This window comes from Mixophyes fleayi, chromosome 12 (genome assembly GCF_038048845.1).
Source record: "Mixophyes fleayi isolate aMixFle1 chromosome 12, aMixFle1.hap1, whole genome shotgun sequence".
NCBI lineage: Eukaryota > Metazoa > Chordata > Amphibia > Anura > Limnodynastidae > Mixophyes > Mixophyes fleayi.
Genome location: NC_134413.1, coordinates 6,933,298 through 6,961,206, shown reverse-complemented (window position 1 = coordinate 6,961,206; position 27,909 = coordinate 6,933,298). Strand labels below are relative to the sequence as shown.

General features: G+C 41.5%; 1 protein-coding gene across 5 annotated transcripts in view; it reads right to left on the bottom strand.

Annotated features, from left to right (window-relative positions):
- The window catches only part of FRMD6 (FERM domain containing 6), a 118,894-nt gene that overhangs the window by 21,875 nt on the left and 69,110 nt on the right, over window positions 1-27,909 (bottom strand). For 2 of the 5 annotated variants that reach the window (XM_075192840.1, XM_075192838.1), the window contains 3 exons: window positions 26,544-26,604; window positions 1,872-2,122; window positions 1,671-1,761 (listed from right to left, as the gene is read on the bottom strand). In XM_075192840.1, the coding sequence (XP_075048941.1) occupies window positions 1,671-1,761; window positions 1,872-1,970 (190 nt within the window). In that variant the 5' untranslated portion in view covers window positions 1,971-2,122; window positions 26,544-26,604. Of the gene's footprint in view, window positions 1-1,670; window positions 1,762-1,871; window positions 2,123-26,005; window positions 26,159-26,543; window positions 26,605-27,909 lie in introns of those variants that run through there. The other 3 variants (XM_075192839.1, XM_075192841.1, XM_075192842.1) reach the window with 3 other exon arrangements.

Below are 27,909 nucleotides of genomic sequence, written 5' to 3'. Positions count from 1 at the left end.
TGAAGCAACAAGAAAATATATCAACTTTTAAAGAGAATTGCTTGTGTTTGATCAAGTGTATGAATGAAGCTCTGATCAGCACATCAAAGGCACGTGAAGAGCACGTTAAAAACACGACCCAGAGCCCTGCAAACGCCGACCTTTTCTTCACTTCCTTACTTATGTACAGCACCCTCTGTAGCTGATAAAACTTGCTTCAGTTTGGGGTAACCATTCAGATATGTACTTAAAACATACTTGCCAGCTCTCCCTGAATGTCAGGGAGACTCCCTGAAATAGGGGTGATCTACCTCACTCCCCGAAGAGTCTGGTATTCTCCCTGATACTGAGCCAGTACAAGACGTGGTTGGCTTCGCCATCTGTGGCATGATGACACAGTTCAGAAATTGTGTCCTATGTCCATGTATTGATGCCTATGGAGGTGGCCATTTTCATGGAGACCAAGATTTAATCAAAGACTGACAGGTAAGACAACATGACTTCAGTAATGGAGACAGAAATGTAAAAGACACTTCAGTCTCTTGAGATTCATTAGCTGCTTTTCTTTAATGCATAGTTGCCTACTCTCCCAGATCTGTCTGGGAGACTCCCGCATTTCTGGGAGAAGTCCCGGTTCTCGCCCCCGCAATGAATAAGTGGCGGGGGAGGGCTTAATGATGCAAATATTGTGTCATCTTAGCCCCTCCCCCTGCTGTAATTGTCCAAAATTGTGACAATCGTTTAGGGGGTGGGGCCAAAAATGATGCGCTTCGCCAAGCCCCGCAACCGCCCACCTCCCCCGTGATCTCCCTGAAGCCAACGAGGAAAAGTTGACAAGTATGAGTTAAGATAGTCTGTGCTAGTCAGTGACCAATCATATTAGTGCTTTCATCACTCTAATACAGTGGTTCCCCCCCCCCCCCCCGAGCCTTTACCTGGGGCCCCCAGCTCCTCCCTGCCTTATTCTCAGATGTGTTTGTTATATAGTGTAACACTTCTATAAAATGCCACTGATGTGTTCTTACAGATAGGTGTCTCCTCATTGGATTAAATGTATTGTTTAACTTATTACTGAGATAAAGAGTAATTTGTGGCCCTTATGAAGGATTGAGGGCCACAAAACTGCATCCCCAAAGTGTATCAGGTTGCCCATCAGTGCTCTAATACAAGGCATTAACCAATTATATCTGTGCACTAAACATTTTGGCAGCAACCAATCAGATTTCTGCTCTGATAGGTCACAAAAGCTATGCATATGATGGGCAGTTGTGTAAGAGAAATAAAACTAATTGGCTAGGACAGCACATCCTTGTTTTCAACAGACTTTACCAGGTAACCATTTACACTGCCCCTATAGTTGGGCAATTATGCTCAAATCCAATGACGACCAATGATTGTTCTTCCTGGATTGTGATCATTGACCAAATTGTCATGTATGTAGTTCCGCCAGCCAATGAGGAAGCACGCAACGACAATCTGGTATATATTGCCCTGTTGTCCAGCTCTGAAACACAGGGCTGCTCAGAAGGGGCCACAGATCTCAGGTTTAGCATCTTGGTTACACGTATGACCATTATTTCTTCACGAGAAATACAAACGAATACAGAATTTAGCTGCCCGTTGAAAGCCCTGTTAGTTGGTTTCTTAAAACCTGCTCCGCTAGGTGTTTGTAGAGGCCTCTCATCACTTACTGTGGATAACGCTGAGCCCAAAGAGATGACAATCTTTCAACCGGAGGAGATCGCAGACCTGGACCAGTAACTCCTGACAAAGTGCTTTAACCTGCATAAAACAACGCACAGTTTAGTAATCAATTGTGTCTGTGGAAAACAAAGAAAATGCATAAAATTCCAGATAACCCTGGACTGTTGTCCCTCGGGGGTGATACTCACATTGATGATGATACTTAAAGTGTCATCATTCGGTAGGAAAACGCAAACGCTGCGCCGGTCCTGCATAGCTCTGTTATTCTGAAAGCTGAACTTGCTCATTTTGTTCCGGCCTCAGTCTAGGGTGGGGGGGGGGGGTCACTGTGCAGCTAGAAACCCCCCGTGACCCATCAAATCACCAGGGCGCACTGATCGTTCAGAATCCATCATCGTCATCATGGTCAGGAAGTTTCCTCTCTATTAAGGAGTCATCGCTAGAAAGAGATGGAGAGGAACCATAAGGCACAAGTAGTGTCTGACAGCATTGCACTCTATAATATAGACGCTCCAACCACAGTCTATTCATTCATTCACTTCCTGGCAACTCAAGTCCCTCAATGATAGGTCATATTGATTCTCACATATAGAAAACACACTGTTTATGGATTTTTCCTAAAGTTCAGCTAATCAGAAAATGTCAGAGGGTTTGAATAATTCATGGATGATCTGACAACTTATAACAGTTATTGCAGAAATACAATGAATACATAGGAGCATAACTGCTAAATAATGTACAAGGTTTTATATCCGGTTCTAAATATAAGATTCCAGGGATGTTTATTGTGTTTGAGAACCCTGATCCTGTGTCACTATGTAACTGCTCAAACAAGGGCTTATTTGTATCTATGTAAAATGATGTCAACATGTCAAACACTGTCAGAAAACAGGAGTATATATTACCTTTGTGGGTATTTCCAGAAAGACTTTTTTTGGAGCATATGTGACATTCTTTAACACTTAAGGTACCATTTATATATTACTAAAATATCTCTTTATTCACTTGAATGGGATTATAGCAAAAAACAAACATCACGAAATGTGCGTCTCAAATGTCTATCGGTGGTTTGCTTTGTTTTTTTAGACATCTAGTAGGGACACTTCAGATAATCCCCCCTCCCCCCTCAGGCCGTGTCCAGGATCATGGATAAAATGCAGTCTCCTTATACACACAGGTACTTGGTGTTTTCTTAAAAACAACAAAAACAAAACTAATCCACTAATAGATGATCAAGTTTTTTTTTCTTTCAAATGAGTTAGGAGTTTTAGGAACGTGTCTGAAGCGTTCAAAGACTTCAAATACACGCCAAAAATAAAACACAGCAAAAACGTCTGTCTGGACGTACCCCAAGACTGAACAGATATAAAGGTGCGGAATAATTCCTATACACAACCAAAACAAGCTCTCGGGTGACCTGGGAAGTCTGTGTCACTGCTTGAGAACAGATGAGTCACTGAACATTACTGATTCACAGCTTTTCCAGACAGGATATCCTAATACCTAAAAGAGGGTTTAATTCATAGGGGTCAGCTAGTCACCAATCTCACGGACAGTTCTAGTCCAAATAACGGTAACAGAAGAGCAGAGGAGGTTATTTAGTAACCTAAATGTACTGTACAGCAACAACCTGTAGGCTGGATCCAATCTCCTAAAATAACGATGGAAATGCCACAGATGGCTGGGATATACCCCCAACAGTCCAACACAGTCCTAACCGGGGGTCCATTGAAATCAAGACTGTTCCCCCAGGAGTTGGACAGTGGGCAGATAGCCTTATCTGACAACCAGAGGACCCACCAAGAAAGTTCTCGGACCGCACGTCTCTGATCTCAATCAACCAAACCCAACTACCACTTGCCTGCTATGGGTTACTGCAAATTGGCTCTTTCTTAATTAAACGACCCGCAGCGTTCTCACTGTAATTTATCCATTAATAAGAAGAAGAAGTGGAACTCAAAACCACATGATATATGCTGTAAGGACAATGCCTTACTAGCGCGTTCATGGCCTGCATTCTCATCACTACGAGACCAGCCCACAAAACATCCATCTCGGTGATGTCACAAAGTTTCTCACCCCCGTCCTAGATGAGGGGTACACCATATATAAAATTATTCCTGCAACCAGACTGCAATTACTCTAATAAATGTTTATTTTCATATATTCTCCAAGGGCCTCACACACACACCATCAAAAGTCATCCTCATTCCACATGTGTGTTAGACATTTTTGGACGATGCATTGGACAACAATGGCTTTACTCATTGAGGAGAGGAGGGGAGGGGAGTGATAGTGACTCTGGTTTGTACAGAGCAGGGCTGCCACTGACAAGACAGCCTAGTCCCCCTTCTTCTCTGCAATTAGGCAGAGGTGGATATCCGCTAGGTGTCTATTTATTACATATACCTGGCTCACAGTGGTGGTCACATTGCAAATTCCAGGAGATAAAATAGACGTATTGAGGATTAGCTGGATAGCTGTAAGACCCAAATTCCATCTTACCCTGATAATACCCCTTTAATATAAACATGTATGGCAGCTGCACTACCATTAGCAATTCACTTATCTTTGCCCCAAATTTCAAAAGTTGCCCTTTACTAAACTTCCACAAAGCGACTCTTCTCCTGTAACACAGCAGGACGTCATTCTAGTACATACATACGTTCCATTGTGCAATATTCTATAAAAGTGCATGTTGAAATATTCATGATCTCCAGTTCAAAGACCAGCAGAGCTCAGATCTCCCGTCATGTCCAATTATAAGATACTGGAAACATATGTTTCATGTCTAACTTCCGTGAAATTTTTTGTTCCTTTGAGAACTATTTTTTGGGCAAAGCTGTTTATATTCCAATACTGTTCCAGATGTAATCCTGATTTCAGGCTCTGCTTCCCCATAAACCAGAGTAGCTCAACTTCAGTCCTGGAGAGCTGCCAACAGGGCATGTTTTCAGGATTTCTTAAACATGCACAGGTGAGTTAGTCTATTTTCCTGGGTCAGTGATAATCCCACTGTTTCTAGAGAAGGAAATCCTGAAAACAAGATCTGTTGGTGGCTCTTGAGGACTGACTTTGAGCACCTCTGCACCTCTGTAAGGCTAATCCATAGGGATTGAGCTGTTTGTAGTACTGTGATAAACTACATTATAGGAGCTGCACTATGTTGATTCTGATCAGTACGTTTTCCTCTTGGCATAATGCATTCACAGCCTGCTCGGTAATAAGGTCCTGGATCCACTGCTTACCAGGATTACCATCCAGCCATGCATTCTGCTTTGCATTAAGCACCTTGCAGGGGATACACTAATTCCATAATGGGATACAATCGCAGGACTGAGCAGAGTTGTTCCATTAAATTCCCCGTTGCCTCTCTATAAATATCATTCCAGGCCATTTAATTATTATACTCCAACTCTACATGACTTTATTCATGGAACAGAAAACACAATACAAGGCACAGAGGGGGTCTACATGTTATAGAAAAATTACCGGTTTTTCCCATCGCTCTGCAATTATTATGATGTATAATTACATTTTACTGGTCTGCAGGAAAAATACCATTTGGGTAGTGATTTCGTGTGAAAAAAATAAATACTTAGTATAGTCTAAGTATAGTCTATGAAACACAACTAATATGGGCGCAGAATCCAACGTCACAGAACGGAGAAGAGCATTGTTGTTGGGAGGATTTGACTCATTGTTACCAGCAATTTGTATACAGATTAAGTCATGTATTAGGACTTGGCTGTATAAGTCCTGGTCACTGGTGGTCGTTAGAAGCATCACATAGGGTGCTACGAACATTTACCCTATCCCAGATAGTTACCTTATATCATTTGCTAAGCTATATTCCTGTTAATTGAAGATACCGAATGGGATGACTGGTGCTCCGCCTGTAGTTAGGATTCCTTTGGTTTCCCTTCAATTCTTAATCTTTTTTGCCCACTGTTGATTTGCTCTTATTTGTGCTTCTGTAGACGGTTATTTCACTTTTATTTCGGACTGCCACAAACACATACACACAAACACACACACAAAACACACAACAGGAAAATTGTCATAAACTCATGAAAACTAATCTGTGCATTAGTGATGCCCTTTTCATGCACTGTGCTGTTTACAAACATATATATAGAAATATGTTGTATTGCATTTTAAAATTTTAAAGTCAGGATTCAAAGTTCAGAACAAAATTTTGGAATGATCCCATAAGGAGCCATTCCTCCTATTTTTAATGCAGTTTTCAGACATTAGTTAGCAGCTGAAAAGTTCATTAATATCTATTGTAAATAATGGAAAATAAAGACGGGAACAGGAAGGAAAAGCGTTCTTCTAGGAAATTAATTGCAGGAGACACCAAGGATCTGGACTTCTTATGGTCATAAAGGAATGATTAGTCCACCCACAGCCACGTCTAAACCTTCTGTGCCAGACCCAGTCCGTCATGTAATTGTGGCTAATACTGGACGTTCCTTCTGCCCCCACAACGCCCAAGTTTCCCACACAAGTAGAACATCTGCTGGACACACCCGGCCTGCAGTCCCCGAATCTCATGCCAGGACCAGCAGCTAGGGAACGTCCAACCCATATTACATAACTGGTGTGATGTTCTTCTGGCCGATCCCTTCAGCCAAGAAATAAATGGAATCCTAGCCTGAGACACAGGATGCAAAACTACAATGCCTTAAAGAGACAACGAGTATTGATAGCAACTACCCAACCATTGCTCCCACTCTAGATGAGGACATCACAATGGCCAATAGGAAGACAGAATATAGGAATGGAGAGAATCTGAGTCCACCAGGACCAATAATGGTGACTTCTCCTGAGGTATTCCATGCAGTATTAACACAATTATTGACCATATATATATATATATAGTGGGTATTGTTATAATCATTACTGTTTATTAAAAATAGTTAAATTCAAGTACTCAGAAAGATTTAGTGGTAGATTTCTCAAACCTTCTAAAAAAAGGAGTTGCCTGTAGCAACCAATCAGATTACAGCTCTCATCTGTCTGGTACATTCTACAAAATCATAGCTAGAATCTGATTGGTTGCTATAGGCCACACCTCCACTTTTCCCTTTTTTTTTTAATAAAGTTTGATAAATCTACCTCCTAATTCCTATTGTCCCTTACCCCACACTCCATGTTTTCCTCATTCCTTATCGTCTACCTGCAGGTACCTTTAACTTCTTGTACATGACCTGCTGCAGCTTTTACTTAATGGACTGCTTTTTTTTCTGTCCCAGTGCTTAACAGCCATGTTGTTATACCATCAGGCAGATTGGTTTTATATTCTCCGCGCCCTGTAATGTTATGCTCCTCAGCTGCGCTCTCTGTATCATCAGATACAGTTATATATGGGATTGGGGTTGAATTAAGGAGGGTGTGTACCAGACAAAAAGAAAGTCGTTCGTAGGTGGAATCGTCTTTACGTTGAAGTTTTTTTTCCTCCCCAACCTATTTATTATTTTGAAAATTTCACACATAACACAAAGCCGTTAGTAAAATAACCAGATTCCTGAAACAAGCTGCTAACCAGGGTGCAGAGATACAAGGAATATAAATAATATGTGTTGCTGAAGGGATAATAGATTATTATAATCCTTTATTTATATGGGCCACAAGGGATCCGAAGCGTTGTTCAGTGAGGTGAAGCATGAGATACTGTACTTTGCTTAGAAGACTGCTAAGATCAGTGTTATTAGAGGTTCTGGTTTTAATAAACAAAACAATTAAACCAACTTCCGGCTGACGTAGTCGAAGAGGGATCCTGCGCGGGTCTGGCGAGAGGCGATACTCCTCTTACCGCTGACGGTCAGTGTCGCGGGGGAGCTGACCATTGTTCAGCTGATCCGGTGACATTAATGATAAATTGCTTGGACGATGATTTTCTATCGCTGAAATATTCAGCGATAGAAAATCAACAATTTAACTGAGTCTTGATAAATAGACCCTCAGGGGGTAAATTTATCAAAACTACGGGTTTGAAAAAGTGGAGATGTTGCCTATAGCAACCAATCAGATTCTAGCTGTCATTTTGTAGAATGTACTAAATAAATGAAAACTAGAATCTGATTGGTTGGTATAAGCTGTCTCTCAGTCTTTAATGGACATTCATGAACACAGAAAAGTGGTGTTTCACATGTTGAAATAAACCCAACACAAATAAAAATAATATTAATAATAATAATAATAATTATAATAACAACAACCACAGTGTTTATTTTTTCCCCCCAAAACAATAAACACTTAAAACGGGAAGCCCCAAGTAGAAGTATAATTGTACAAAGGTTGTGACATTTTCCTATTGGCTTCTGTTAGGCAGTAAATGTTTTTTTGTGTGGTAAAAACATCATAAATAACATTTTAATAGGCAACTGAAATAGAAAAAAAATATGACATTACAAGTGTTCAGAATACACAGGACAATTTTTTTCTTTAGTTAATCATTAAAATGTAGCATTTCTAATATATGTGATGTATTTACAACAAACATTTACCTCACATTAATTTCTGGGCAGGGACTGATGTGAGCGAGTTCTCTGTACAGCGCTGCAGAATTGGTGGCGCTATATAAATAAATGATGATGATAACATGGCTACACCTCTGAACAGTGGAATGGTATGGATTAGTGTTACTGGTGAGTGAATCTTACCACACTCTCTGAAGCAGGTGTATGACATTCCTTGAGCTCTGCCAAGCAGACAAAACTATTCAGAAACTCTGACTCTTCCACCATTTAATGATCATCCCATTTCTTATTTTTAAATGCAAAACAATAAATTAAATTGCAAATTGAAACTTGAAAACATTACATTAAAATACACATTTAGTAACAGACTGGGTCTATTAGAAATAGGAAAAAAAGTCCTAAATCTGTCAAAAATGGGAGTTTTCAACATATTTTGGGCTTCTCCCTATATAAACAAGCTCTGGGGCCGGTGATCACCAGCTTTCACAGGGGGCAGCATTTAACGGGGGTCTCCAGTGAAGTTTCCCCATGCAAAGCATATGGAAGCCTATATATCAAGTCTGGCCATCCTGTGGCTCTCCAGGAGTTGTGAAACTACAAGCCCCAGCATGCTTTGCCAGCAGATAGCCAGCTGATATTAAGGGGGGATTCTTATTGTGTCTACACTACATAAGTACTGCATTGACTTCACTATCAGGACCCCAGACGTTACATATTTGCCAACTCTCCCTGAATGTCAGGGAGACTCCCTGAAATAGGGGTGATCTCCCTCACTCCCTGAAGAGTCTGGCATTCTCCCTGATGCTGAGCCAGTACAAGACGTGGTTGGCTTCGCCATCTGTGGCCTGATGACACAGTTCAGAAATGGTTTCCTATGTCCATGTATTGATGTCTATGGATGTGGCCATTTTCATGGAGACCAAGATTTAACCAAAGACTGACAGGTAAGACAACATGACTTCAGTAATGGAGACAGAAATATAAAAGACACTTCAGTCTCTAGAGATTCATTTGCTGCTTTTCTTTAACGCATAGTTGCCTACTCTCCCGGAGTTCCCGGGAGACTCCCCCATTTTTGGGTGACCTCCCGGGAGAGCAGAGCAACCTCCCGATTCTCACCCCCGCAATAGATAAGTGGCGAGGGGGGCAAGGCTTAATGACGCAAATATCGAGTCATCTTAGCCCCCCTGCTGTAATTGGTCAACATTGTGACAATCGTTTAGGGAGCGGAACCAAAATGATGCGATTTGTCAAGCTCCGCCCCGCACGCCCACCTCTCCCCGGGATCTCCCTGAAGCCAACGAGGAAAAGTTGGCAAGTATGAGATTTGCTGACGGATACACAGAAGGAGGATCCCCAGATTCTAAAACTTGAGCATCATGGCCGCCCAATATTCTGTGAGGTAAATAACTCAGTTGGCATCTAATTGGATTGGCTGCTGGTCCTGTCCATCAACCTTCAGAACTGCCACCCTCCATCTTGGGATGGATACTGTAAACAAATAACTGGTACAAATTGGAATTAAGGGGGTACTATTAAAAGCAGTTATGCAGCATGACCAATTTCAATCAGTGAATATTGATGTATATAAGTCCTAGTGATTTAGGCTGGTTCCTAGTGACTGGATAGGATGTGATCTCATGACTAGTGGCTCAGCATACAAAATGGCTGCCACCACTGAGTGCAGGCAATTGGTGCACCTTAGAAAGAGCTGAAGGTGTGTACAGGTAATACATGGATTATCAATATTACACAGCATAAACTGTTGCTTAATTTACAACCAGTCTGACAAAATACTGCAAAGAACATAGTTCCTGGACTGATTGGATCTTATGGATTACAAACAGCTGCTTTCATTAACCTAGCCTGTTTGTCTGAAAGCTAAGATCTGATTGGCGATTGCTTTTTTTGGGTTACAATTAGGTGGAACATTGTAGTTATATGGCTTAGGATATGTACAGGACTACTGAAACCACAAGACAATACCAAGTCATCATGACCAGTACTCTGCTGTGGCTTCTGTGCCCTGTAGGCTTTCTACCACTAAGTTTAATACCACGATAAGGAAGGTAATTTTTTATGTTAGACTAAACAAGTTGACAAGGAACTATATACAGCAGTCTCTATAATAGCCTAAGGCGTCCATAAGATACGATCAAAGTGGGAAAAATTAATATTATTTGGTCAACTGGCACTTGGTCTTGTGGCTGGAGACTGTGATTGGATTGCGGTCGGAATATGAACGGTCATCTGCTGACCCCATAAACCAACATGTCCATTAATGGACTTGTTGAGTTTGTTTGGATGATTACATAGGCAAACCGAGGTGGAAGGGGGGATCCTAGTGCCTGGAAACCCCCCTCCAAGCCTGGGGCACTGTATAAAAGAGAGAGCTGCGTGCACCTAACAGTAGTGCACGCAGCATTGCCCATGTATATTATGGGGATAGGGAGAGTTGGACAAAAGCCAAGCAATCTCTAAAATTATAGCCACGCCCCCATGCATGCTGGTCACGCCCACTGATGGCATCTTGTGGAAACCCCCCTCTACAAATCCTGCGTTTGCACCTGGATTAAATTGGGCATGGGGGTAGTTTGGGCCATTTAGGGCCAATTCTGGCCACCATAGCGCTCACTCACAGACGTGTTCCGTGATGAAGATGCCCTACCGTTTTAATTCACTGCATTTATTCAAGAGTACCTGGCTAGTATTGACATACTGCAATAATATTCACGACATAGACATGAATTGACTGTGTTTATTTTATATCTCTAAGTCAGACCTCAGAAAACTACTAGTAATGTCAGGATTTCACCAACAACCGACATTTACAGAACTGTGAATAATCAGACCATATTAGTTTAATATATGGAAAGTATAAATCTCAAAGGCTGTTCTTTTCCATTCCACTTATTGCTGCGATCCGAAGACTTGTCAGATTTAAAGAGTAAGCGTGAAAGTTTCTCTTATTTGTGATGTGTCAAGCAAAATGTTCCCAGGAAAAAAAGTGCTAGTGCGAGAAATTTACTGCACATTAGTCTGGATGGAGCACGGAGAGATTTAAATCACTGTGCCGCTGCTTAATGGCCCCCTCAGAAGACGTCAGCCAGAAAACAGCTTTCTCTTTCAGTGATTAAGAGGTGAAATTAGCACAGAAACTACTTTATATCGCAGGAAACATTTAGTAATCTGAATGGGATATAATTTATAGGAACCTTTAATGCAGAAGATTCACCAATCCTAAACTGTAGGAACCTGCTTGTTGCTTGTGGTAGATTCTCATGTCCATGGATGTACCTGTAATGCGCTATACCAGGGTCTGATTATCCAATACCCTGACTAGGCTGCAGCCTAGGGGGCGAGACTTTTGGAGGGGGGGGGGGTTCAAAATTGTGACAGGGAGAGGTAGAAAATATAAGCCATAGTTGCCATCCTTTAACGATTGGCCTCTGGGAGTATCGGTGTAGAGCTAGGCGTGAGGGGTCGGGGCGCCACTAATCGCGTCATTTTGACCCCACCCCTGTGACGTAAGAATGCAAAGGCGTCATTTTAACTAAATTTTACAAATGATGCGATTCTCAGTGAATCGCGTCATGGAGACTTCAAATCTGCCCACTTCACTAGGAAGTGGGCAGATAAGGGAGAATTGTCAGCTCTCCCAGAAGGGAGACCTAACCGGAATTTGGGAGTCTCCCAGGCATTCCGGGAGAGTTGACAAGTATGATATAAGCGAATAGTCAAATTAAAAAGAAAACATGAAAGAATACGTAGTAAGGTTTTAATCTTGACGTTTTCCCATGATAAAGGCTGTGAGTCATCCTTGGACGGGCGCGCTTGAGGATAAGCGAGTAAGAGAGACAAGGATGGAGACAGACGCAGACATAGACCCCTACCCCTTCCCATTTTCACCAGTGACCTTTTTAAAAACAAGAGAACATCAACATTGGTGGTGGCTTCACATGGTAGAAGGTGAGATATCCACAGGAATGACAGGTTAGCGAGCACTGAATGTCATGCTGAGGATTCATGCTCATAGTTGGGGACCTTAATTTGATGACCGACCCTACAGTTACTGTACAGAAGAATACCAGGTAAATGTATCAAGCTGCGAGGTTCCGGCAGGTTTGAAAAGAAGAGATGTTGCCTATAGCAACCAATCAGATTCTAGTTACCATTTATATAATACATTCTACAAAATGACAGCTAGAATCTGATTGGTTGCTATAGGCAACATCACCATTTTTTTTCAAACCTGCTGGAAACTCTAAGCTCAATAAATTTACCCCGTAATCTTTCCCCTGCCCACAGCTTGGGTGTTACTATACATAACGACGCTTGAATACAATTTCATATAACGCTTTGATGTTTGTGCGTTGCATCTGCTAGTTCGTATTGCGCATGTGAAGCGATTACAATGGAGCTAACAACTATTACAGCCCGTACTGACACCAGTCTACTGTAGACAAAGCTCTGTGCAGAATAATGTAGAATGACATCTGTTTTCCTGAATAAGTAGAGTGTTCCATAACAGAATGTATACATGAATGTATTTTTGCCTTGAGGCTTTATTCACATACATAAACAATGAGAGACAAAATAACGATTATTTTGAAAGTTACAAACGTATCAGAGACGACGTTAACTGTTCTGGTGATAACATCACAAGCGGCACTTTTAGCCGCTTGCTAAATAGACTATTTTCGCCGTCCCCTTAGAGCTCTATGGGAACGTTGATTATCTGCGAAAACTGGGATAACGGCAGAAAAATTTGTGATTTCCACCAACGTTAACCCTTTGATAAGTCATGAGAAGTGGGTACAGAGCGGTCTTCGCCTGACTTCAGGTTTAACACGGCTTCATTAATAGACCCCAGTGTCAAGAATAAATATTTAAAAGGACGTCTTTAAAGACCCCAGTCTGTCTCAGGAGATCTGGAATGGTGATAAACTGTCCCCATGGTTTATGCTGAACAAAATGCAATATTAGAGCTAGGAACTTAATTCTGAAATCAAGAGAACACAAACGTAGTTCTGCAGTAAGTTTGTTCAGTAATCTGGTCACACAGTCTGCAATATCGCAGCTGATACCAAACAATCAACCCGATATTGAAAAATGCATTTCCTCAATCTATCACAATGCCTAATATTGATCATAACACAATTGATAGCATCACTATAGGGCATGAAATTAGGAGATGACCCCTATCAGCCTGTGTGCGCCTCAACCGACCAATTTAAGCAGTCATTGGGATGACACTCTGAGCATACGCTTCCGTTTTCCAGTTACAGCTATCTCCAGTAGCTGTAGCAACCAGGGATGGTTTCCCCTGGGCTTCTCTCCTGCCTATGGCCACAACAACGGGACTAACCACCTGCAGCAACCCAGGGACATTTAGATGCAGTGGCCTAGTCTGAATAGGAAGTCATGTGACACAAAAGGACCAGACTTTCTTAACAACAACTGGACAGAATCTGAAGAGTGCAAAAGGTTCTGTAACCTTCAGGGAAACAACACCTAATAAATGTTTCAGAAGGAAACGATTTCATGCTCAGCATGTATTTTACATATAGACCTTCATGCTGCAAATCTCTGAACCAGCCTCAATCTCTAGCTTCCCTCTAGCACCTGTAATGATGCCGCACATGACGGGGATTTCATAAATTAATCTGTATACATACAAATTATTTGCTGCTTGAGCCAGGACAAACAGGTAAACATATTGAGGTGTGAACGTGCTGCCAAATGCGGTTGAAAGCAATTTTCCAAAGGCAACAGACTTAAATCTCCTCCTCTCCGGAGACCAGGAGCAGCATTCGTACAGCTGGGAGTAAACAGATTTCGCTTTATCTAATATAAGTATATGAAGGATTAAGGGCTGGCACATCAGTCTGTTTATATTGCATTCATGTTTAGACTGCATTTGTTTTTTTGTTTTTTATTTATTCATAACACAGATTAGTTTACAAACACATATCTGAGAATTCTTTTTATACATATATATTAGAAAAAAAAAATATGGGAAATGTTATTGCAGGAGATGAGGAGCAGATCAGTGGCTCAGGCGGAGATCAGTAGCTAAGCACACTGTACAACAATAACAGACTAAACCCCAGTGTCCGTTATATGTGACTTTAAACCAGTTAGCGCAAAAAAATAAAATAAAACTAAAGAAACTGTGCCTGGAAAAATCTGTATATAAATATAACATAATAAAGCACTACTTAAGGACATGTGTATCTGATGAATAAGGTTAATGTGGTGTTGCATCCTTTAGATGAAATAATAAGACAAAAAACAAAGTACAAAGATCACAGTAGGAGCCTGATGTGATACAATGTATCCAGCCGGCCACCAAGATGTGCGACTGTCACAACAACAAACAGCTCACAGTAGTTACAAGTTGAAGGCTTCTTCCTGCTAACAAATGGTTTAAAATACTTATTCTATGAAAGGTACTAATGACCTATGAAACCCAAAATGACTGCAATGACTGTATTTCAGTCTAACATGACACAGCCCTTTAATTACGCGGCTAATCCGGCAGTAAACTTATGTCACACAGAACATGTCTTGCTCTTAAGAGTCAGGATTTCTGCATGTGATGAATAACAGGACCTGATAATGATGTTAACATCACCTATTAAGTAACCTGATCCTAGTCCTAGCAGCACTGCCTGAAGCTGCATTCATTAGAGTATAGTCAGGTAGGTATGAGTCACAGATGTATGGCTTATAGAGCATACAGGCAATATGTTATCTATTATATAGGCAAGTCTGGCACGCTCGCTGGCCACACACAGTGGTCACGTCAGGCAATTCAGTTGCTTTCTACAAACAGATAAACTCGACTTTAGTGAGACAATGTTGCTGCAGTTAAACCTTGAGGTGCAACTAACAATTCCCGGTGATTCCAGAAGAAAGACGATCACCCATCCCGGGAGATAGAAAGGCTGTAACGGAGGGGCCCAAACTGAACAATGACCAGGTTTTATCTCGGGGGACATTTATAAAAAAACGAAACTACAGGCATTTCCCATAGCAACCAATCAGATTCCAAGGGGGAGGATTCAATTGTCGGAGATGTGGTGCTCAGACATTGGACTGCGCACATTGCCAGCAATTATCGGCGCAAACTGTCTCCGTGAACGTTCCAGAGACACCTTGCGTCGAACTGAATAACCCCCTAACAGTCGTTTTTCTTATACAGTTCATATCAGCGGTGGGCGACCAGCGTTCCGCGGAGCCTTCACCGGCTGCCCCTCAGGCGGCTGCTCCCGATCTCATCACAACGGGGTCAGCCGTCTTCTGTGTCACGTGACCTTCTCTGCACAGCGCAGGGAGGTCACGTGGTCACCTGGCCGATGTTTAGGAGAATACAGAACCCGAAGCTTCCAGCACCTCTGTCACATCGTTTCCAAGGTCAATGTTTCCGAGAAAGAACAGTAAATTGAAGGCTAATGACGCACTACAAGCTCTATAACGTGTTTTATAATAACTGTTGGACATAGAAAGTATGGACAACAGACAATACATTTTTCCTTTATCCTCCAATGTGATTTGATCATATGGGGCTGGATTTATTAAGGAAAGTAAGGCAAAAAAAAGAGTAAATTTTCTCCAGGACAAACCATGTTACAATGCAAGGGGTGCAAATAAGTTTATTCTTTTGCACATCAGTTAAATACCGGCTGCTTTTTAACACAAATAGTTGATAGCTTTAATTTTACACTGACATTTAGAGTAGATCTAAGACATGCTTTACCCCAAATATAAATCTGTCCCCACATTTTTAATTTACCTCCCCCTCCCAGGCAACATGGTTTTGCCCAGGTGCAAAGTTACTCATGATATAGAATAAGAGCTGAATTGTAAAGCAGGGACATATAAAGAGTAAGACACAAACCTTTTTAGGAGCAGATTTACAACCTCCCCTGAGTATGTACCCTGTATTTAATAATATGTCAAACATAGGACTCTCATTGCAAATTATGGATAGTTTCCAGCTAGTGACATCATTGCGGAATGAGGCAATATTATTATAATTATTATATTTGATTATTAATATTGAAACTATAATCGTAAGAATTCACAGCGACAACGCCATTCCCAGTCACAGACTGAACACTGGTCCAACACACAATATATCGCTGCATCCGTTGACCAATCAGCACCATAATTCTATTTTCAATAAATCCATCACTTGAATAAATGAATCTAGTTTTGAGTCAGTAAATTGATGTCTTTTTACACCATAGACAGAAATACACAGAAGTTTTACAAAATAGGAGCTACAAGAACCATAACAACCAGCGTTGCAAAATGGTTTTACAAGTTACAGCTATGTGTGCATTGCCAGCAAACTAATTCCAGGCCCCCCAATTCAAATAACTGATGACGGACTGTAAAAATGAACGATGACATTCCCATCTCTGTGTAGAGAAATATATAACGCCATATGTTTCTTGTGTCCAAAGAGATAGAGATATATATATTTATTTAATCCTTCCTAAAAAGTTAAGAGATTTGTCTGTATTACAGATTTCACCGCTTGTTCCAGACGGTATTTTCATTACGAACCAGCGGGTTCTAACAGCAAGTTTTCAAACTCATAATTCATTATTCGTTTGTTCGAATTTGTATGCTCTAACGATAATAATTTTGAGAACATCTATAACCCAAATATATCTTGTTACAATAAGACATCCTCTCAGCCAGGATTTAGATTCCCTCTCCAGCTGAGATGGCAGGGCAATCTGGGACTTGTAGTTCCACCAGAGCTGGTGAGCTGCAGGTGGCCTAAGCTTGTTGTTGGACCCATGTGCCACTACCATGACCTCCCTGATGACCCCTCGGTTTAGGTAATAGGGATGTCACAGCCCCCTCCCCCTAAGAAAGAAATAAGCTCAAATCAGCAGAAAAACATGGCAGTTTTCCTAGAATGAAAGCTTCGAATGTGCACATTTGGTAACCGCAGATATATGTCTGAATATCCCATCTGGGGTCCCAACACTGACAGAAAACCAGCTGAGTTCATCCGAATGTGAAAGTCATCGACATCTCTGCATCTGTTACACATTAAGGACAATTCACGTTTGGCTTTGCAGCGAGTACAGATATTCATTCTCCAGCTTGTACTTGATACATTACATGTCTACGGGACAAACGCAAAATAACAAAAACATTCGTTGCCAGAATCTTCTGACCTGGGCTCACACTTTACACACGATACAGCAGGTTACCCGGAGGGGAGATGATAAGGCTCATTACTAAGGAATAATTCTATGTATAAGTGGTTAAAGGGAGGTCACAAACAAACACGTCCCTGTTAGGTCACAAACATCAGATTGAAAGAGATTTTCAAACATTTTCAGAATGAATTCATTGGTCAGTACCTATCAAGCTGCACAGGAACAGAGGCAGCAACAGCAATGCCAGTTGAACTCTCTGGGTCCAGCACCTGAATGGAGACGGTATTCAGTAGATCTCATACTTACCAACTTTACAATGTTGGTATCCGGGAGCCTGCGAGGGAGGTGGGCGTCATGGGGGGCGGGCCTCCAAAATCCGCGCCATTTTGGACCCGCCCCTGTGACGGCATGACGCAAAATGCGTCATTTGACAGCGGGGGCGGGGCCAAATGCCGCGATTCACCAGGAATCGTGGCGTTTGTGACCTAATTCTGCCCACTTCACTAGGAAGTGGGCAGATCCGGGATTTTGCCACACTCGCCCGGGAGTCCGGGAGACTCTCTCAAAATGCGGGAGTGTCCCGGACATTCCGGGAGAGTTGGCAAGTATGATCTAAATCCCCTAACACACACACAGACACACACACACAGATCGAGAGAGACTAAGGGCAATTTAATAGCAAACCATTGTATGTTCGAATTGACTTAGTGGTTTGGTGTTATTCCATTAGGTTTGTTCAAGGCTGCTGAGGTTGTTGAGGCGCCCTAGATCTAAGTTTGTTTTGCTTTCCAGTAGACTTCAGGTTACTTCAGCAGACTTCAGCAGCTAATTAACTTACCGGTATGTTTTTGGGGTGTGGGAGGAAACCGGAGCACCCGGAGGAAACACACGCAAAAACGGGGAGAACATACAAACTCCACAAAGATAAGGCCATGGTTGGGAATTGAGCTCATGACCCAAGTGCTGTGAGGCAGAAGTGCTAACCACTGAGCCACCGTGCTGCCCACGTAATAATAGATTATCACGGTTACCCGTACAGAATCCCGTACTCATCGAGAAATCCTGCACTTTTCTATGATAGCCACCATATTGACAAAGAAAGATGACTCAAGAGGTGAAGGGGCGCTTTGGGCGCAATATTGCTCCACCACATGATCTTTATTTTGGAAAAAAAACCATCAACTTTTAAATGAAGCAGCTTGCAAAAAAAAAAAAAAAATGGAACTGCCCTCCTTTATTCAACAAGAATAGATCTACAAAACATCTATTGGGTAGAGTGTACCCAGGCGCTCACAGGCAGCAGTTCTGTGGTCTCGAGAGTTATTTAGGAGAGTGCAGCCTTTCAATTCACTAGGCACCAGCGACATCACTACGGCGCAAAAGCGACGGGTTCTATTTAAGTAAAATGTTGCAGTAAAATGTCTCCTAATAGGTTACCCTACTACAGTATGAAACAGGAAACACCCATCTTGTGCAAATGTGGCAGCGTACAATGACAGGCTTGGAAATCAGAGGGCGAGACAGCTTTGAGCTATGTTTTCTTCCCCTGTGATCTGCAGAACTGATGTATAGGCCCACGGTGTGTTATTGTCATGAGAATCAATTCCAGGCCAACGTGCAGTGATGTAGACTCGTCCCCGGAATGTGACAAGTCTGCGCTGAGTCATGACGGATAATAGAGACCCAACGGGAATGTTGTGCTGACTCGTAGGGGATCTGGTGTTACAATATAGCCACACCTAAAAGACCAATAAAGCTCTCCGGGCATATTACAGTGTTGTGCAAGTATTTCCATGGAGAGGGGTGTATTTATATCTGTGTTCAAGGTCTGAATGCTGTTCAAAAATGATATTATCCAACATAGTTTATGGAGCTTGTGTATTATAAGGAATAATTACTCCCCCAGCTGTAAATGAATATGGATATAATAAGTTACCTCCGTGACATGAATAAAAATACTAAGCCTTTATATCCCATTGTTTGATTAAATGTATGTATTTATTACTGAAATTAAGGGTAACGTGTGGCCCTTTTGATGGTTAAAGGGCCGCCCATACTGCCCTGAATTGTGTCATCTTGCTCATCATTGCTTTATATCATAATTGCCAACTTTTCCTTGTTGGCTTCAGGGAGATCCCAGGGGAGGTTGGCAAGTGGGGGCGGGGCTTGACCAATTGCATCATTTTGGCCACGCCGCTAAACAATTGTCACAATTTTAGCAGGGGTTAAGATGACGCGATATTTGCGTCATTAAGTCCCACCTCCGCCACTTATCTATTGGGGGTCGAGAACCGGGAAGTTGCCCTGCTCTCCCGGGAGCCTCCCGGACATTCCGGGAGAGTAGCGTTAAAGAAAAGCAGCTAATGAATCTCTACAGACTGAAGTGTCTTTTACATTTCTGTCTCCATTACAGAAGTCATGTTGTCTTACCTGTCAGTCTTTGATTACATCTTGGTCTCCATGAAAATGGCCACCTCCATAGGCATCAATACATGGACATAGGACACAATTTGTGAACTGTGTCATCATGCCACAGATGGTGAAGCCAACCACGTCTTGTACTGGCTCAGCATCAGGGAGAATGCCAGACTCTTCAGGGGGTGAGGGAGATCACCCCTATTTCAGGGAGTCTCCCTGACATTCAGGGAGAGTTGGCAAGTATGCTGTATATAGACATCAGTCTTTAAAATGTCATGGAACTCTTCAACGACTTATACTATCCTTATAACTTAGGGTAGACGGTGCCTTATCCTATAACATAATAATGTAATATTTCACAGAGCAGTATATTACGGTACTTATCATGTGGTTGTAGAATACATGAGACAGCGATATTTACTTTGATTATTACAGCACAGGTAACATAGCACACATTCCCCCTGGGGCCAATGAGCTTATTGCATTTAAAGTTTCAGTATTCGTTACACAGATGCATCCCTCGACTGGCCCCCGGCTTCTAAATTCAGCTTAACAAATTCACCATAATATCCTGTTGGGTTTTAGAGCTGGTGGTGCGTGTAAGTTTGTATAGTAAACTGATTTTTCTGTAAACACTTTCTGAGCCTCTGCAAAATCACTCCTCAAGTCCTAAGCACCGGAAGTCAGATTGCAAGCTCTATTGGAAACTGTACTTAATTAAAAAAAAGTGTGTTCACCAATATATGCTATTGCATATGTAAAAAAATAATGGTAACACTAGTTAAGTCTTTTTGCACAGCAATATAGAGTAATAAAGCGGTGGGCAACAAAATTTAGAACTCAGGAGCCAGTCAGTCGGTCATATCTAGCAGTGTCCGCTGAGCAACCAGGGAAGATGTTGCAACATCTGAGTTCAACAGAATAGACTGAGAAACGTTAGGTACCAGGAATCTCTTATTAAAGAACAGAAAAATAAGATCAATAGATACAATGTAGCCAGTTGTAACAAGCAGAATATAACTGTGACATGTGAACAATGGGGATACAAGATGACAGAAGCTTTGTACCGGTCATCTTTGTTCTCAGTCCTGTCTGGTGCCCTGAAGACCTATTTCTGACTACAGGGCTCGTGTTGGACACAATAGGGTAAGTTCTCCGGACTTCCTGCCTGTTTCCTCTTTCATAAAAAGTCTCTTTCATTCATGAACATGTCACCTAACAGTTATTTCACCCTCTTTAATTGGACGAGGCTTTTACTTGCTGGCTGGCTCTCCGATAGACTAAACACAGCTTGAATATTAAACAATAACAATACAATAAAGATCTCCAACTAATAAATTATTGGAGAGCAGAGGTTTGAATATTCCTAAACAAGGCAGAGTTTTAAGTGATGACATAGTGTCCTGTAAAATGTATAGATATATTAAACACATCCTCTTTGTGCCCCGTAAGCTGGCTGTACACAGAGCTCTTCGGAAAGGTATCTTGTGAATGGGCTCAAAGCCACCATCAGTCTTGTTCAAGACTGGTGGAAAATGCCTTCAGACAATCACTGCCATCTGTGGAATTATCAACTGACCAGGCTGATTGGGCTGGACACAGGGACAAACACAGGATTTGTAGAGGGGAGTTTGCACACCACGCCGCCAGTGGGCGTGACCACCATGCATGGGGGCGTGGCTATAATTTTAGACAGTGCTTGGCTGCTCTCCAACTCTTCCTATCCCCATAATATACATGGGCAATGCTGCATGGACTACTGCTAGGTTCACGCAGCTCTCCCTTTTCAACTAGAGCTGTGTGAAGCTGGGGCAGGGTCCAGCCAGCTCAATTATACAGTGCCCAGGCTTGGAGGGGAGTTTCCAGGCACTAGCAACCCCCCTCGGTTTGCCTATGGGCTGGGGGGGGGGCAGGGGAACATATCTCAATCCCATAGTGGGCTACCTTGGGCTGGGTCACCTGCATTTGTTTCCCTTAAAACTTTCCTAATAGGCTGCTGAGTCGAGTTTTGCCCCCTGTGCTTAAATTTGGTTTGACAACAGAGGTTACCCTTAGTTTGTCTAGCTCCGCCCCAGGGCGGCGGAACCCACTCCTTCCCAAGCAATTTATTAACTTACATTCAAACTATCAACTACTGCGAGTTAAATCAAACTCACTATATAAGTTCATTCCAAAAACCACATTGCTTTCAATAAGATTGACTTATTTTGATATCGTTCCCATTAGCCCTGCAATGGAGCAATTTCAATAAATCTCCAAATGTTGTTTTTTTTTTTTGTTTTAATGAACAAGTCATAAAGTAGTTCAAGTTTGCAAGAACATTGCAATATCCCCAGATGTACATATGAAAACATTCGGTTTGGATTTAGTGCACTTAAGCAGCAACGTCCTGGGAGGAAATGACTGACATTCTTACGCAGTGAAATAGTATTCTCAGCGTTTAGTAATCCGGCAAACTTCACCCTGTGGCTAAATTCAACCATTCATGCAATAAACATGACACAGAACACAACAAGTCACAATCGCCAACTCAGGTATTTCTAACCAGCAAAAAATACAAAGAATTGAAAATACCAAAAGGGATTGGAACTAAGTCTTCTATCTTTATATAATCGTACTCGGGCCAGAGCATTATTGGAAATATTTGATTAAAGAACAAGACACAAATGCTGAAAGAGGAAAACTGAAAGACAGGCTGGATTACAATGAGATAATGTGACATTATTTTGCTGTACACAGCCGTAAAACATGTATTAAATACAAGAAAAATAGCTGAAACAAGCTTACAGATTTACTGAGAACATTTTATATCCAATTTTATATCCAAGGAAAAAGTTGCTACAGCTTTTTATTCACAATAGAAGAAGAAATTTGCCTCAGCTGAGCTTCACAAGGCTACAAAACCGCTGCTCACTGCGGCCTTGTTTTTAATTAATAAAAAAACGCGTTTTTGGCAGCACTAAGGACTGCATTTTACTAAGGGGAGCATTGTTGTCTACAAAGTCTGATTTGCAGATCAAACAGATATACTGTGGGTTTTAGCACTTAAGTGTCCCAGTTCCCAACACCATGAGAATGCAACCCATCCATTCATTGGGAGCCACTGATATCATGCACGAGGCACTTGGAATCTGTAGTCATTGGTTCCTAACAAACTGATAAGTTGCATTCTTTGCACTACTGGTTCATATTGTTACAGCCCACACACCTAAAATGGCAGCTTCCGCTGTCTGTAGGTATGGTTATAATATCACTTCTGTTTACTCTGTATGTGTCACGGGTTTGGTTGACCTGAAGTCTACTTGCTGGTATTGACGATGGTTAGCTGGGAGGCGCAGAGTCTACAGCGTCTCAGGTCGCGGCCCTCCTAGTTAGCCACCAGTGAAGTAGCGGGTGAACAGGCGCAGTCGTGAAATCCGAGGTCAGACCGTGCGGGCAAACGAGGTACCAAAGGATCAGAAACCAGCATAGTCAGGAAGACAGGGGTCAAACCAGGTGACAAACAAGCCAAAGTAGAATCCAGGTACAGGGTCAGGTAATAGCCAGGAGGTCAGTCAGACTGCAGGGAAACAGGCATGAGAGCTGGATCATATGGGGACCTTGATAATCTGCCACTTCAATGGTGGCAGAGCCTCACTTAAGTAGTGTGTGAGGGCCCCTGACTGCCGTCAGGAGGAGGTGGAGAGCATTCCATTGCCTAGCAATGGAGACGCGAGTGTTTTGCACATGCGCCTGCTGGATGCCAGGCCAGGGAAAGAAGGAGCATCTGCGCAGTAGGAGAAGGCAGCCGTCCCTGGCACCTAACGGACATGCGGGCACGGCACCTGACAGTATGATCTTACAACATGACACTGAGGGGGAGATTCAATCGCTGGCGATGTGCCACGTGGACATCACCGTCATGTCCGGCTGTGCACATTGTCAGTCATTACGGTAAGAATCTCCGTTCATTTTTCTGCGCACTTCTATGGTGTGCGAGCAAAAATGATCAGAGATTCCTGCTACAACATAGGCATCCTGCTATAACATAGGTTGTTATAACATAGGCATCCTGCTATAACATGTGTCTCTGTGGACATGCCAGTGACACATCACGCTGAGTTTAATCTCCCTATAAGGGGCTGATTCAATTCATTTTGCTGTCCTGTCGGAACCTGGCGGCGTGTACGGTACCCGAAACACAGCGGATGTTTTCTCGTACCTCAGCAATGTGTGTGCAGCCGCACATCGCGCAAGGTTCCTACGGGACCTTGTGCTGAATTGAATCCACTCCTAAGGGTTTGTTACAAAAATATGGAGGTTTTGATTCATTCGTACGCATAACAAAACACAGAAAAACAACTAGTAATACACATGGTTTAATCAGAGCTGCGTAACCTGCAGCTCTTCTGCTGCTGGGGAACTGCAAGTCCAAGCATGCCTCAACAAGATCTGCCACATGTTGTCCAACCTACACACATCTAAACAACAGTCCCAACAAAGGGACATTAGTATGAAAAGGGGGAAGAGGACATGGGTGATAAATAGATACAGTTGGAAAGAACGCAGGAGATGGGGGAGGACTTGCAATCTGCACCCCAAATCCTAAAATAAATCTGGGAAATTACAATTTGCTCCCAAACAGCTATTACACACGTGGGAACCGCCAAACCAGAAAACGTTCTGCTTAGAAAGGGACAGTTGTCCTTAGTTTGACCTGTATCAGACACTCAGTCATGTGATCATCTCTGAACCAGATCAATTACTTCCAGAATGAAATTAGGATGCTAAACCGAATTAGTCACTTTTGAAGAATCTCTGCCCCAGACATCAAAATCCAGCTGACTCAGTCCCCCTCTCTCCAAAACACCAATAAACAGTTTTCTCCAAAAAAATCATCCCTCAACTCCAAATTCAGCAGAAAAAGTTAAATATATTTGGGTATACAAATAAATGTAATGAATGAAGCTTGGGATTAAAGTTGAACATATATTCCACAAATAGTATTAGTGACATTTTAGATTTGGGTGAACAACTGATATGAATTCTTTTCTCCAAAGGTCAATCAATCGGCATCACATAAAAAAAAGTACTAACTTTCAGTACAGTCTAAGACATTCCTTGTTTTCTGCAAATAATATACCGTACAAAGGCCATATAGTCATTAACCCCCTATTATCTCTCAAAATCAATTCCAGAAAAAAATAAAAAAATTTGGGAAAAGAATACAAATGTAACAAATAATACTACTAGTCAGTCATCTTGTAATACAGTCAAGCTCTTTAAACTTCACATAGATCTGAATATATATATATATATATATATATATATATATATATATATATATATATATATATTTTAGCATTGGGTACCACTATTCCAAAACATTATTTGTTTACAGTTGCAACACAATGAGATTCTCAGATCTATATCTTCCAGCACATCTGGAATGTGTTATTTTCCCTGTAATTTAATCTGTTTTATCTAGTCTAGAAAACATCAAATTAAATTCTGCATTATTTGTTTGTTAATTTAGTCCCCCGCTCACTCCTCTAGATTTTGAAATACTACATACTGCATCAATAAAACAAACCAATCCTGCAATTACCAACAGGAAACATCCACAGGCTTAGACACGGTATCATTACCGAGAGACAATTTAGGTGGAACTAACTCTGGATTTTAACCTCTTTCGGCAGTCAGATAGTACACATGTGCCAAATTGTATAATTCCCTAATGAAGCCCCCCTTCCCCCCAAAAAATAAGACTATTCGATCTGACTGTTGCAGGATTTTTTTGCCGGAATTCTAAAAACGTTAAATGACCGCTGACAACATTGATATATACGAGCTGGAGTTATAAACAGCTATGTCCCTCAGTGCCAAATGGCATTCCAGAAGTGCCAAGACGCTGTATAATAGGCTGCGAGGGATGCCAAGGAATCAGTGAGAATTATCCCCCTAATTATATCAGACGCCCCTTAGACATCTACAACCCTGGACTCTTATCCACAACTTGTGACAATCACTTGTATGGGTTCTATGAAGAGGATTAGTGACAAATCTTCCCCATAACTCGATTCTCAGGCTGACACAAATGCAATAAAAAGAAGAAATAATTTCTCAATAATAAATTATTTAGTGGCCATGCCAAAAATACATGTATTTATACATCGCTCCTTACAGGGAGAGAGCACACACTGACTTGCAACATGCAGGAAAAATAGAGTTAGACAGGAGATGCTTACTTACTTTATTCCTGGATACAATCTCATCTGCCTGCATATCCAAACAATGGGATAATCCTTTGTAAAACCAGCGTGGATACAATGTAACAAATAAGAGATACAAAGTTCTCCTTCAGTCTTGTGAGTCCCTGTTCTACAGCTGTGTCTTACAGCCCTGCTTGCCTAAAGCAGTCTGACTATGTGAGCACTACCACACTCCCTGGATGCCAGCGGCCCCCTCCCCTCTCCCACATCCCCCCTCCCACCTCTGTAATAAAAGCATTGCTAATTTTTTTTTCTCTTTTTTTTTGTTGCCTTTGAATATTCTTTATTGAAAAGAAACACGATGAACAAAAAAAAAAAAACAAGCCAAAACTTGCATTTTGAAAAATAACAATGTATCATCTAAAAAGGTCATAACAATGTAACAGTCACCTTCATCTTTGTTGTTCTGTCTTGTTCAATTACACATCAATGACAACAATGCAGTTATTATAATGTTACATATTGTACATTTTTGATCTTCTATCAATAATTTGATAACAATTATTAGTGTTACTTACATACTTTTACTTTCCGTGCAGAGGTTGTTCAGCTGTTCGAGGCTGGGTACAAAGCGTAACACTGTAGATACAATAAAAATAGATATTTGCACACTTGTATTACTTGCAAAATGTTGCAGAATTACATATTATACTTGTATATGGAAATTCCTATCAGGACATCCGTTACGAAAGAATTAAAATTGATATCAAACAGAAATCAACTGAAAGTAAAAATAATAGTGGAAATATGACACAAACAAAATTTAAACTAGTAGTTAAATAAATATAAAAAATGTAATTAATTTTTTTTTTTAGGTGGATATGTCATTAAACGTCTAATTTCTGGGACAATTCATGACAGCAGATTTCAGCTGTATTTGACAACCGGCACCCTTCCCCCCCCCCCCCCCCCCTTCCCTCCCTCATAGAATTATATGTATAATTCCATACATGCCTGCAATTCTTCATTGCAACGAGAGGGATGTGACTCTCTGCTGAACGGTTCAGCTGATTCCTGCCCTATCTTCTAACCGTGGGTGTCCACAAGAATTTTTCCAAGGCTTTAAGGGACAGTCTCCACATACTACGTGCGCTGGAGCCAACGGACAGCATTCCAGTCACAGCATATATGGAACATGAAGTAAGAGAAGCTGCTGGCATGAGTACATAAATAGAAGCAAATTCAACATGCACCTACTTTGTAATGTAGTCATGCTATGTGCTAGGCTGGCTACTTTTACGGTATAAACAGAGGCCTACTGACGTGTCATAAACCCAGTATTACATCCACTCAGTCCAATCACAGGACATCTCCTTTGCTGCAAAAAGTAAAGTGATTGACAACATGGTACAAATAAACAGTAAGCCACGGCGGCCAATCAGATAGTCGCTTTCATTAGCCTAACTTGAATGGAACCTATGAAAGCTTATTGCGGATTGGTCGCTGCGTATTCAAACTGTGTGTCTTTGCTCCAATCACGATTGATGTTTGAGTAACTGGTTCATTATTAATAGGATTATAATTCAGCTTCTCAGACATCAATAATCCAATTTACAGACCTTTTTTTTTTTTTCTTACATAAAAACATATATTGTTATATCCTCTCACTAGATTTACATGTTCAATAGATATTTATATTTAAAGCACTAATATAATATTCATTTATATAAGATAATGGAAATTGGGCCGCAAGTAATACATATTTCTACTGATATTTACTCTATTTTACCACGCACACTCATGATACAGGAACTGTATGTAACATAGTGGTATACCTCCCAACATTTGGGTATCCAACAACGGGGCAGGGGGCTTGGCCATGACATGTGGGGGTGTGGCCACATGCTTGGGGGCGTGGCTAGCACTTTTGAAGCGCTAGAATAT